Source organism: Ciona intestinalis, unplaced genomic scaffold (genome assembly GCF_000224145.3).
Source record: "Ciona intestinalis unplaced genomic scaffold, KH HT000125.1, whole genome shotgun sequence".
Lineage (NCBI taxonomy): Eukaryota > Metazoa > Chordata > Ascidiacea > Phlebobranchia > Cionidae > Ciona > Ciona intestinalis.
Genome location: NW_004190447.1, coordinates 72,732 through 86,015, shown reverse-complemented (window position 1 = coordinate 86,015; position 13,284 = coordinate 72,732). Strand labels below are relative to the sequence as shown.

Below are 13,284 nucleotides of genomic sequence, written 5' to 3'. Positions count from 1 at the left end.
AAAATGTTTATTGTAAACTTTGATGGAATTTCTTTTTGGTGATTTTGTTTTTCCATCATGACTCAATCTTCGGATCAATCTTCTTTAAGGCCGACTCCCCCCATTGTACGGGTTGTGTCCTCACGCACACTTTTCTTCCAATTAGAACTTTAGTAATGTTTAATTAAATGTCGTATACTTAATTTACATTGTATTGTCTTTAGACCAGACTGGAAGGAATGTCGTTTGCAGAGGATTTATCCTTCGCGTAGAATTTTCAAAATCGGTCAAAAATCCTCGCAATTTTAGTGATTTTACTAGCAATCCGCACAAAAAATATTAGTCCGCGCAAAAAAATAATAAAGCGCGTATGAAATTGCCACAAGACTATGACTTTTCCTGTTTGTAGGCTGTTTGAATGCGCTTGGGTAGAAACTAAACAAACGGCTCAGGTTGAGGACAGGCTGCCTTTTTCTTACTTTCTCTTACGATAATGAGCGTCACATACACACAAAGACACAAAAAAATCCTTGGCGCAGTTTGCAAATTTTCCAATCTGGTCCGTAGGGTGTACTGGTCCCGCCTTTTATCCAAATCGTTATTTCTTTTTCTGTTTTATTAATAAACGTGTTTTAACAACTATTGTTTTACTATCCGTCTTTTCGCTTTTGTAAACTCTCCCGTTCTTAGTTACTGGACCGAAGAAACCCAAAAAATGTCATTCATCATTTATTCATACTTTCCTTTCTTTATATAGCACGACTGCAATGCTATTATTGATTTATTAAATTGTGGTTTGTTATCAGGGAAACTGCTGGAGTTGTTGAAGCCAGATCCAAACACAGGGAAGGTGCACACACTCATCACTGTTGAAGTGTTCGGAGAAATTCGTTCTTTGATGTCGTTCCGCTTGACTGGAGGCAACAAAGATTACGTCGTGTGCGGTTCAGATTCTGGAAGAATCTCCATCCTTGAATATATTCCAAATAAAAATAAATTTGAAAAGGTGATTTTAGGTTTATTGTTCCGTCACTGTACTATAATATAAATTAGTACTATGTTATGTGCTGTTTAATCTTGGCTTATTTTAAAAATAATTTAAAAATGAGAATGTATAGTTTTGTAGCACTATTTATTAATATTTAAATAAATATATATATGTATATTATATATCAAAATAAAGCATTGTTTTATTCAAAACTTTCTTTATTCTGTTATATATGTTCTAGTTCGTATAAAATGGCGTACCAGTGCCTTGAAAGTAGATTAGGTTGGACCAATTATACAAAGAACTTCATTAACTGCTTCATGTTTTAACTTTAATTGAATCTAGATTCACTTGGAGACTTTTGGTAAAAGTGGATGCAGAAGGATTGTACCCGGTCAATATCTTGCTATTGATCCCAAAGGAAGAGCTGTAATGATCGGTAAGAAATATTAAGTATTTATATTTATTTAAATTATAGGTATATATATATATATATTAGGGATGCACATTACAGAATAATTAGGTATTCTAGGATATCCTAGAATACTTTAATTCGAATCTAGAATTCCGAATCTAGAATTTCGAATCTTTTTATATTTATAGAAAAAAAAAATTTTACCCACAAAAGTCAGTTTATTGACCCATTCATAACAGCCTTGTTGGATCTTGAGTTGTAAAATGATCAAAAATTGTACTATTGAGTAGTTTTTGCGTCATGAAACGTATAGCAGGCTATGAAAAGACGTTACGAAACGTTTACTCTCGAAAGTCCCACAAACACAAAAATATTTTTTTTCAAAATTAATAAGTTTCAAAAATTGTTAATATAGTATATGAGATGACGTGTAATGACGTCATTAAACAGAATACCGAATCCCGTAATTAGATTCGAATACAAAAGGATTCGAATCTCACGGATTCGAAATTCTGTAATGTGCATCCCTAATATATATAGGAGTATCCATTGCTTGGATTCAAAATGTTTATATATATTAATATATATATATATATATATATACATGTTTTTTTGATAAACATATTAACCATATTTTTTAATTCCTAAATCGGAGTATCCCATGTTAGGATTCAAAATATTTATGTGTTTTTGCTTAATTAATAAACGTGTATAATAATAGGTGTTTCGTATCAATGTAACTATATTATTCTGTATGGCAGGGTAACAGCAGTTGTTATATATATATATATGTAGGGTAAAGGAAAACGGGATTTTTTTTATTCTATATTCTCGTCCCATTTGGTAGTAAACAAAGAACATTCAAAACATTATAAAACCGATTCCTTACGACTCCCTTAGACCCTTTTTAATTGTTTAAAACACGATCAGGATATTTGGATATTATGTGCTAAAGGTGTACCATTTTTTCCACCCTACTATACTATAGTAGTATAGTTAGTTTAATGCTTTGATAAGTTTTTTTTAACCTATGAATTTTGATTTCAGGTGCTTTGGAGAAGCAGAAGTTGGTTTACATTTTGAATCGAGACTCACAAGCAAGGTTGACCATCTCGTCTCCGCTCGAAGCTCATAAAGCAAACACATTCGTCTACCACATGGTGGGGATAGACGTGGGGTTCGAAAATCCAATGTTTGCTTGTCTTGAACTTGATTATGAAGAAGCAGATACCGACCCAACTGGCGAAGCTGTTCAAAATACACAACAGGTTAAACAATATTTTTGTTCAATTATGATTTTGATTAATAAAATTAGCTGTAACCAGTGGCGCAGCCGGGGGGGTTTCAGAGGTCGCGACCCTCCCCTTTCAACCCCCCCAAAAAATTATATAAAAAAAAAATTTTGAACATTTTTTGATTGAAACCCCCCTACCCTTATTTTTTTGGCTGCGCCACTGGCTGTGAGCCTGTAACACTTATTTTTTAAAGGCAAAAAAACTAAAGTAATGTTTCTATACATTTTATGGACTCTAGTCTTATTTTAGAGAGCTCTCTGCTGTATCAATAAATAAGGTCCTGATCTTGAGTAAAGGTTTGCTCATGAACCACAATGTGGCTGCAGAGAAGCCGTCTTAATTAATCTTGATGTAAACTTTGTATTATACCATTTTAAATTTAACATGATCAAGTCATGTACTGTAGCCATAGGCGTCTAACAAGAGTATGCAAAGTAAGCATATATGATATAATTATGTATTATACATACCCCGAAAATAAATTAGAGTACCTATGGTTATGAGTACCCAGTTCAGTACCCATTATAAACACATAAACAATTTAATCACCTACCTTACACAATAAACACTATACATAGTGCAATGATGGTGATAGTGCAAATGCAATCATCAGTTCAGTCTTTTTTTAAATAAAAGCTAATAATGTGACAAAAAAAAAGTTTATGCTTTTGTCGGCATAAACTTTTTGCTTCCAAAATTTATGGGTACCTTGACTTTTTAAAAATTGTGAACCATTCAAAAGTAGTGTCTTTTATCGTTGATAAAAGGATCAAAGACTGCAATACCATTTTATTCACTTTCTCACATTCTTTTTTTTTAATTCCACAGACCTTAACCTTCTATGAGCTTGACCTTGGTTTAAACCATGTGGTTCGAAAATACAGCGAGCCCCTGGAAGAACGAGCCAATCATCTTATATCAGTGCCTGGTGGTAATGATGGTCCCGGTGGTGTGTTAGTGTGCGCAGAGAACTATATCACATACAAGAACTTTGGTGACCAACCTGATATTAGAACCCCTATTCCAAGAAGAAGGGTACGTCTTTGTTTTTGAATTTTTTTTCCTGGTGATATTGGTTTATAAATATTGCTCTATGCTTTGAATTTTTAACACTGCTCAATGGTATTATTTTTGTAATATATATATATTCTGAGTTTTCGATGCTTTTTATTTTTAAGTCATTAAAATTTCCTTAAAGATGAAACATCTTTTTACTTTTACTAATTATGTTTGCATATGTGAAAACAAGACGGGAGCATCTAACCTTGGCTGGGCTGTCAAGGGCAGATCTCCCATCCATTAAAGCCCTTGCAGCCTAACTTCGGGAAGGCGGCAGGCTCCAAAAACTGGTGTGGGCCATGCGGAGCACCCGAGGTGTTGTAGTAATGGGTCAATCCTGGTCTTAAGTCCACGACCCATGGCGTGCCATGCTGCGTGTCTTTACCCAGTGGAATAAAATATAATCATTAAAAACACTATTTTATTTGATGTTTATGTTTTGTTTATTATTCTCAGAATGATCTTGATGATCCAGAGCGAGGCATGATTGTGGTATGCAGTGCAACTCATAAAACAAAGTCGATGTTTTTCTTTTTAATTCAAACTGAACAAGGAGATATATTTAAGGTAACCGTATCAGATTCTTAAAACGTTTTTTTTTAAATACACGACTTGTATTTGTATTTGATCAAAAAATAATAAACATAATAGTGCATACTGTTAAGTTACCATTGTTTTAGTTTATATTGTATATAAGTGGACCCCTCCCTAATTATAATATATGTCTTTATGTTCTTCTTCAGTGATTTTACTTTCCCGGTAATTCACTCCTTACGTGTGTTGGTTCTGTAAAGATGCAGAAACACAACTGACTACAACTACAAAAAAACTTTACATGTGTCACATTTAGCTTGTAAATTTTTTTTCAAAAATGAGCCTAATTTTTTATGTATGTCAGTGTGTGTTCACAGTTTACCTATACCTTTTAAAGAAAAGATTACTATCAAAAAAATGTGCAGTAATTATTTCACAGTATAAAAAAGTTGTTGTTTTTTCATAAATAACCCAAACTTTTCACAGGTGACCCTTGAAACAGATGAAGACATGGTGACCGAGATTCGACTTAAATATTTTGACACTGTTCCCGTTTCCATGGCGATGTGTGTGTTGAGAACTGGTTTCTTATTCGTGGCTGCTGAGATGGGAAATCAGTGAGTTTAGTGTTGATCTGGCTGCAATATTAGAATGACTGTTTGCTGACCTGTTTCTGTAGTTATAAAGGTGGCTGTAAACAGTATCCGACATGTGAATTCGCTTGCGAACTCGTATGCAAACCCATTACCGAGTTCCGCATGCGCCAGCGAAATCCAGACAAAACAGACAAAACGAACAAATTCCGGATACTGTGTACAGTCACCTTAACTGGATACCTAAGAAAACTAGGGGTTGCAGATATTTTGGTTATTTCCACCAGAAACGCTACGTGGTCACACGTCCAATAGATGTCAAATGAATATACGAGTTTAACAAACCAACTTTTGGTCCGATACTTTGTTTTTTTTGTTTTTGGGAAAAAACAGAATTTAGCCAAATAAAAAAAAAACGAATTTAGCTAATAAAAAAAAAAGAATTTAGCTAATTAAAAAATCAGAATTTAGTTTTCTTTTTAAAGTTAACACATATGTTAACACAACTTTATCAAATATATAAATGCAGTAAATGTAAACTAAATAATATTTTAAATGTTTTTGTTTTTACAACCTAGCCTTGTTTTTTTTTACAAAACATAATTACAATGACAGAATTTAAACCATCAAATTAAAATAAAAATAAGAAAATTTGCAATAAAAAAACAAACACAAATTTTCCTAAATAACTGGTTTTTAAATCTTTATTAATATACCAAATTGATAACATTGTAACTATCACACCGTTGTTTATATCAAATTGCTTACATTGTAATTAGAGGTTCACCGATATTAACATTCTATCGATAATCGGTATCGATAAACAAGCGCCGATATTTCATCGATGTATACATGGTTTATGCGAAGCGAGGTGCGTCCTACTTGACCTTTAAATGGACGTAAAGTTTAATGTCCACTGATCATTTCATATGATTTGCTATAATGACAAATATCGGTAAAATATCTGTATCGGTAAAAGGTAAAAATATTGATATCGGACATCGGTGGAAAAAATTGATATCGGTCGCTTTCTAATTCTAATTACCCTGCAGTTGTTTATACCAAATTGCTCACCTTGGAGATGACGATGATGAGACGGAGTTCTCGAGCGCGATGCCGTTAGAGGAAGGAGACACATTCTTCTACGCTCCTCGTGCGCTGAGGAACCTTGTGCTCGTTGACGAGCTGGACAGCTTGTCACCAATCATGACTTGCCTGGTCTGATATATTGTATCTTTATGTATTATTTCAAATTAAATTTTTCAAATCATTTTATTTGCATGTAAATGAAATAAGGATAATTAATTGATATTAAATATGCCAATATTCTGTTACTTCTGCTACCAGGCATCGTATAAATAATATATTAGTGGCTCATCTGGTATATTAAAAACGTACTGTGTATCCAACGTTTCGTCTGCCATACGGCGATCTTTTATCAGAGAATGAAACGCAACAGTAACGAGCAATAACAATCAAGCGAAAAGCAAAAAAAAAGGGGGGTGGGAAAAAATATGCCAAATTTAATAAATTAATATGTAATATTTGACTTTGTTATTTATTTTATAAACAGAAAATAATCTTACAGTAGTCATTTTGTATGTATTTATCTTGTAAACATATTTATCTTGTAAGCATTTCATATTGTAGGTCTTTATAAATTATTTTAAATCAAATTTTTTTAAATATTTTGTTTTGGGTAAATAAAATAAAGATGATAATTTGATTTTGAACATGTCAATTTTAATATGTTCTTGTTTGTAATCTGTAATATTTGACTTTGTTATTTATTTTACTATTTGTTTTACGAACATAAAAGTAGGCCTATCCTACAGTAGTCATTTTAAACGATAAATCTAATATATTTCAAATATTGTTTACAATAAATAAGATTTATTTTGTAATCTTTAGATATCAGATCTTGCAAATGAAGACACCCCACAGTTGTATGTAACTTGTGGTAGAGGTCCACGTTCATCTCTTCGTGTTTTAAGGCACGGGCTTGAGGTAACTTACTACTATTTTTTAAAGTTGGGAACAGCTCATTTTGTATGCTTTTGCATTGTAAGGAATAAAAGGATTTTTAAACTGTTTTTTATTTTTAAAAAATTGATTTTTTATCGCAGTTTTTTTTATTACAGTTTTTTTAAGGGATGTTTTTTTCACACCACAGGTTTCCGAGATGGCTGTTTCAGAACTACCTGGTAATCCGAATGCTGTGTGGACTGTAAAGATAAAAGAAGAAGGTATGTCTGTCATGTTAAAGTGGAATAAGAAATATAAGTTGACTTATATTCAAATTTATGCCCGTATTTAGTTTATAAAACACCATAGATATTAAAGTAATGTAAAGTGAATAATTTATGCCTTTTTTTTTACAAAAAGACCATAAAACTGAAATAGTAATACATATGAATGGAACACCTTTAGCACATAATATAAAAAATATCCTAATTGTGTTTTAAGCAATTAATAACTGTTTATGGGAGTTGTGAGGATACAGTTTTATAATTCTTTGATTGTTCTTGGTCTTCTACCAAATTCAAATGGAAAATAGAATAAAAGTGTTTCATCTTTCCCCACTTTACTATATACGTAACCACTCACACAATAGAGGAGAGGAAAAGGAATTTAATTCTTACATTTTCGTGTCCTTATTTTTTACATTATCATGTCCCAATAGAGGAATTTGATTCTTACATCATCGTGTCCTTCGTCAACGCTACCCTTGTCCTCTCTATCGGAGAAACTGTTGAAGAAGTTACAGATTCTGGATTCTTAGGAACAACTCCCACTCTATCTTGCTCATTGCTGGGTGAGAATGCATTGGTTCAGGTGAGAAATTATTTATTGTTTGTGTTTTATTTTTGTTTGGCTAACATTGTGTAAGAGAACTTTTTTAAAGTATATTGTAAAAAATTATATTGTTTGCTTTTTAATTCCTGAAAAGTATATTATTTGTTTTCAAATTCAAAAAAAGTATATTGTTTGTTTAAATTCAAAAAAGTATATTATTTGTTTTCAAATTTAAAAAAAGTATATTATTTGTTTTCAAATTCAAAAAAGTATATTTTTGTTTTCATACACAAAAAAGTAAATTGTTTGCTTTCGTAAATAAAGCAATTGGATTAATGAATAAAGACACAAGACACTAAATACATGCTGGTATTTTTCAACAACAATAAAGGTGAAATTATTCAGCCAAGCAGTTCCAGTGGCCAAAACAAACAGTAATTGTTTTTGGCAATGTTGCTTTATATAACTTTTCACCTAATTTAATATGTATATATATATAGAGAGTGAGAAAGACAGAGTACTATGGGGTAATACAGGACACTTTGAGCATCAAATATCCAAATATCCCGATCGTGTTTTAAACACAGCGGTCTGTGGGAGTCGTAGGGATACGGTTTTATATTTCTTTTAAAGTTTTTTGTTTACTACCAAATGGGATGAGAAAATAGAATGAAAAGGTGTCCCATCTTTCCCTCCTCCTTTTTTTCTGTTAAATCTAATAATTGAATAAAACCTCTAGGTTTACCCGGATGGTATTCGGCACATCCGAGCTGACAAGCGAGTCAATGAATGGAAAACTCCGGGTAAAAAAACCATCCTGAGGTGTGCTGTCAATCAAAGACAAGTTGTCATCGCACTTACTGGGGGGGAACTTGTATATTTTGAAATGGATCAGGTAAGTACAGTAGTTCAATATTTTGTGGAGCAGCTTGTTGGTTTCATTTAAATTTGCTGTTTAAGCTGTTTTCAATTTATTTAACTTTTCCTTTAGCTCTAAAGGTTATTTTTATGTTATAGTTGTTAATGGAATATAGAGTTTGCTAGAAGGATACAGAAACTATTTATCATGTTTCTGCTAACAAATTATTGCAAATCCTCCAATTACATTTTATTCATTAACCTGCACCACTGCACAGACATAAACAGATTAAACAAAAAAGTAATCACCTCAGAGTAACATACATGGTAACTTTTGGCATGAGGTGTATGAAACAGAACTGTTATAACGACTGTCGTTTTCTGACTACAGTCGGATACATTAAACTTTCATTCTTTTATAGAATGTAGTTTGGGCTTGTAGACCAGTTTATATAAGTAAAAGTGTGTATGCACCAAATATTTGTTGTTTTAATAAATAGGCAAATCGACAAAATTATTCCTGCCCTTAATTGAACTAAAAAATAATACACATAATGAAAAAAACATAAAAAAAATGACAAAGAATAATACCCATACTCGCAATCGAAAATAACCTCGGATTTAAAATATCGCACTCGTTTGCAGTCAGGACAACTGAATGAATACACGGAACGTAAAGAGATGAACAGCGAGGTTGTGTGCATGGATTTATCAAAAGTTCCTCCAACGGAACAAAGAACGCGATTTCTTGCTGTCGGGTTGGCTGATAATACTGTCCGTATTATATCTCTTGACCCAACTGTAAGTTGAATTATTTATTTTATGCTGTTTGCGGCATTGGTATGAAATGGGTTGCATATATACTTTTTTATTGTAAACTGTAGGGTTTTTGGGCGTTTGCCAATTTTATTTTACAGAAATTTTGAATTTATAAGGGGAATAACACATTTAAAATATTCTATTTTAGATAAAACTTGTTTCAGTTTTTTTTTACTGTAATCGTAAATGCCAACTTTAAAACAATAAGAATAAACTATTTAGAGAAAAAGAGGAAATGTCTATTTACTGATGGTCGGAAGCAGACTTAGTCCCAAATAAAGCAAAACATTGACTTTGTAAAAAAATTCAAAATTCTATGGCGTCATATGCGACAAATGGACATTGTATATCCCTGATAACCACCTTTATCACTAACCAGGGCTAATATAGTACTGTGTGGAAAGATGGGATCACTTTAGCACGTAATATCCAAATATCTTCATGTTTTAAACAATTACCAACGGTCAATGGGACTGAGGAGACGGTTTTACAATTCTTTGAACATTCTTTGTTTAGGACAAAATGAGATGAGAAATTAAAATAAAAAGGTGTCCAGCCTTCCCCTACCCTACTATACACCTTTCTGCTCACATTATCACATTAGAAACATGGCAAATTAAGTTTTTATCTTTCCTCAGGATTGTTTGCAACCTCTGAGCATGCAAGCTCTTCCTGCAACTCCGGAGTCGGTTTGCATCATTGAAATCGGAGGAGGAGAGGATGAAACAGGAGCACAGAAAGCATCCGGAGGATTGGTCCTCAACATTGGGTTGCAGGTGAAAAAAATGATTTTTTTATTTGGAAAAAAATTCAACTTTTTTTTGTAAACTGTCATTTCAAAGTTTTTATGGATTGTATGTTTAAACCCCCCAAAAAACTTTTCATTCTAATTTAAAAAAAAAAAAATTAAATATAAAATTTTATATTTAAAGCAAAAAAAATTTTATTAATTTTTTTCCACAGAACGGGGTTTTGCTTCGAACAACGCTTGATAATGTGACAGGAGATCTCTCGGACACACGAACACGATATCTTGGAACACGGGCAGTCAAACTGTTTCGTGTATTGACACAGGTATGTAATGTAGCTTTTGTGTTATACACAGTTTTCCAGAATTTCTGAGTTTTTAGTTTTAACATATTTTTAATAAGGAATATATATTTTTTTACTTTTTTTCTCTCTTAACAGCTTTAAGTTTTGTTTTTTTTTGACTTCATCTTGAAAAAAAAAGATTTTAAATTAATAATTAGTAAAAATTGCGAAAGAAGATTGCAATAATTTATGGTCAAAATTTTATTTTTCCATTTTAAATCTTTATTAGTTTGTTTTGATACATTAGTACTATTTAACATTCACCCCCTGAAAATTGAACATTCATACACACCCAACACAGGGTTCAGATGCAGTATTAGCAATGTCCAGCAGAACATGGTTAAGTTATCAACATCAGAACAGGTTCCATCTCACACCACTATCTTATGAAAGCTTGGAGTTTGCATCAGGATTCGCATCAGAGCAATGTCCAGAAGGAATTGTTGCAATATCTGCCAACACCCTCAGGTAGGCTGTCACTGCTAAGATTTTGATTCATATAGTAAGGTGGGGGTAGATGGGACACCTTTTCATTCCATTTTTTTTGTTTCATTTGTTATTTAACAAAGACCATTCAAAGAATTGTAAAACCGTATCCTCAGGACTTTCATAGACTGATTTTAAATGTTTAAAACACGATCAGGGTATTTGGATATTATGTGGTAAAGGTGTCCCATCTTCACCCACCTTACTGGTACCAATATGATTATTGTTGTACATACAGAAATTTTGTTTTTATAAGTTTTAGCATAATAGGATGACATTGATGGAATGTAACTTGCTTTAAAAAAATGTAACTTGCTCTTCTGAAAAAAGACAGTCGTTATCACACAAAGTGTTCGGTTTCATACTCTTCGTATGTTAATCTGTGGACTGTGGGTGATTATTTTTGAGCGATTTTTTTTCTTTATGTATGGCTGATAATTTAGACAGCCTATTAGTGATCACTGGGTTAGTGCAATTGCTGTTAAGTGTCTTGCCCAAAGAAGGACACATACGCCCACAATGGTAGCAGCGACAAGCCTTGAAACCATTGCCTTTAGGTTAAAGGCAGGCACTTTACCACTTCGCCCCTGCGTCAACAGCCACAGGTTTTAGTGCATTATTAAGATAGCTGAATCTGAGATGTTTAAAAAAGGTTGACTTTTTAACTAGTTCAAAATAATCCACTGTCCATACATTACATTTTTTATAAATGCAAACACCCATGTCAGGATTTTAGCATTGGAGAAGTTGGGCACCGTGTTCAACCAAGCGTCCACAGGACTTCAATACACGCCACGTAGATTTGCAATACATTACGACTCGGGTAATGTCATTATACTTGAGACCGATCATAATGCTTACACAGAAGAAACCAAGGAGAACAGAAAACAACAAATGGCAGAAGTAAGTATGAGTTTTAAATAGGCTAACTAACATTAAAGTATGAGTTTATAGTAAGCAAATGATAAATGTTTATGCTTTATCTGTAATTGTTTTATTATGCAGAAATGCTAGAAATGTGCTAACTAATATTTTAAGTGAAAAATTTTTAATTTTTTAAATTTAATTTTTTTCCAATTATTTTTAAACATTTGATTGACAGGAAATGATAGAGGCAGCAGGTGAGGATGAGAGAGAACTCGCTGCTGAGATGACCGCAGCTTTCCTCCGTGAGAGTCTTCCGGAGGATAAGTTCGGAGCATCAAAAGCTGGTCCTGGGATGTGGTCATCTCAGATCCGTCTCATGCATCCAAGATCTGTGAGTTCACAACAATTTATTGTGTTCTGTTTTTGTTTAATTTTTTAAAATTATTTTGTGAGTGACTGAGTTTAGTTTTTTGAGTTTAGTTTTTACAATTATTTTGTGAGTGACTGAGTTTAGTTTTTTGAGTTTAGTTTTTACAATTATTTGCGAGTGATTGAATTTAGTTTTTACAATTATCTGTGAGTGATTGAATTTAGTTTTTACATTTATGTGTGAGTGATTGAATTTAGTTTTTACAATTATTTGTGAGTGATTGAATTTAGTTTTTACAATTATTTGTGAGTGATTGAATTTAGTTTTTACAATTGTTTGTGAGTGACTGAGTTTTTTTTTTTTTTGCGAGTTTAATTTTTTACAATTATTTGTAAGTAACAAGCATGATGTCTTGACACCTAAACACAAAATAAATCAGCCACAATGGTACATATATGGTCTCAGAAATACAAGAAAGGTGACTAAATTGTTCCATACACACCTAAATTAAATTATTTATTATTTAATGAAAACACTCCAGACTGTACATTTTGAGATTCAATCTTGTTTTCCTTTTTTTGAAAAGTATTTTTTTAGTTAACTTATTTCCACCCACTACCCAGGGTGAAACAATTCAAAAAATTTGTCTGGAGCAAAACGAAGCAGCGTTGAGCATTGCTATTTGTAAGTTTCCCAACAACAGTGACGACACGTTTGTGTTGGTTGGCGTGGCTTGCGAACTCCTTATCAACCCACGACAAGCAAGGGGGGGAGGGGAGATACATACTTATAAAATAAATGAAGAAGGAAATAAACTGGAACTCGTGCATAAGGTGGGTGTGGCGTGCTACAACGCTATCATGTGTTCGTTTTACATAACCTGTTATCCCTAAATGCATAGGCATCAAACCAGGATACAGTTTAGCATGTAATAAGGCATTTTAATAGTGGTTATGTGATTAAAACCTTTTTAGCGTGATTAAAACTTTTTTATTGTGATTATAACTTTTTTTATGTGATTAAACCTTTTTAACGTGATTAAAACCTTTTTAATGTGATTAAAACTTTTTTATTGTGACTAAAACTTTTTTACAGGATTAAAATTTTTAACTGATATCTGTTAATCTTATAAA

General features: G+C 32.5%; 1 protein-coding gene across 2 annotated transcripts in view; it reads left to right on the top strand.

The window, feature by feature from the left end:
* The window catches only part of LOC100178056 (splicing factor 3B subunit 3), a 22,250-nt gene that overhangs the window by 1,310 nt on the left and 7,656 nt on the right, over positions 1-13,284 (top strand). Inside the window, exons 3-19 of one of the 2 annotated variants that reach the window (XM_009863783.3) lie at positions 1,313-1,406; positions 2,430-2,650; positions 3,506-3,712; positions 4,193-4,303; positions 4,757-4,887; positions 5,916-6,081; positions 6,775-6,870; positions 7,037-7,109; positions 7,547-7,698; positions 8,399-8,554; positions 9,163-9,318; positions 9,975-10,112; positions 10,300-10,410; positions 10,730-10,896; positions 11,643-11,817; positions 12,017-12,172; positions 12,775-12,984. In XM_009863783.3, coding sequence (XP_009862085.1) covers positions 1,313-1,406; positions 2,430-2,650; positions 3,506-3,712; positions 4,193-4,303; positions 4,757-4,887; positions 5,916-6,081; positions 6,775-6,870; positions 7,037-7,109; positions 7,547-7,698; positions 8,399-8,554; positions 9,163-9,318; positions 9,975-10,112; positions 10,300-10,410; positions 10,730-10,896; positions 11,643-11,817; positions 12,017-12,172; positions 12,775-12,984 — 2,520 coding nt within the window. The remainder of the gene's footprint in view (positions 1-1,312; positions 1,407-2,429; positions 2,651-3,505; positions 3,713-4,192; positions 4,304-4,756; positions 4,888-5,915; positions 6,082-6,774; positions 6,871-7,036; positions 7,110-7,546; positions 7,699-8,398; positions 8,555-9,162; positions 9,319-9,974; positions 10,113-10,299; positions 10,411-10,729; positions 10,897-11,642; positions 11,818-12,016; positions 12,173-12,774; positions 12,985-13,284) is intronic. The other variant, XM_018816019.2, reaches the window with a different exon arrangement.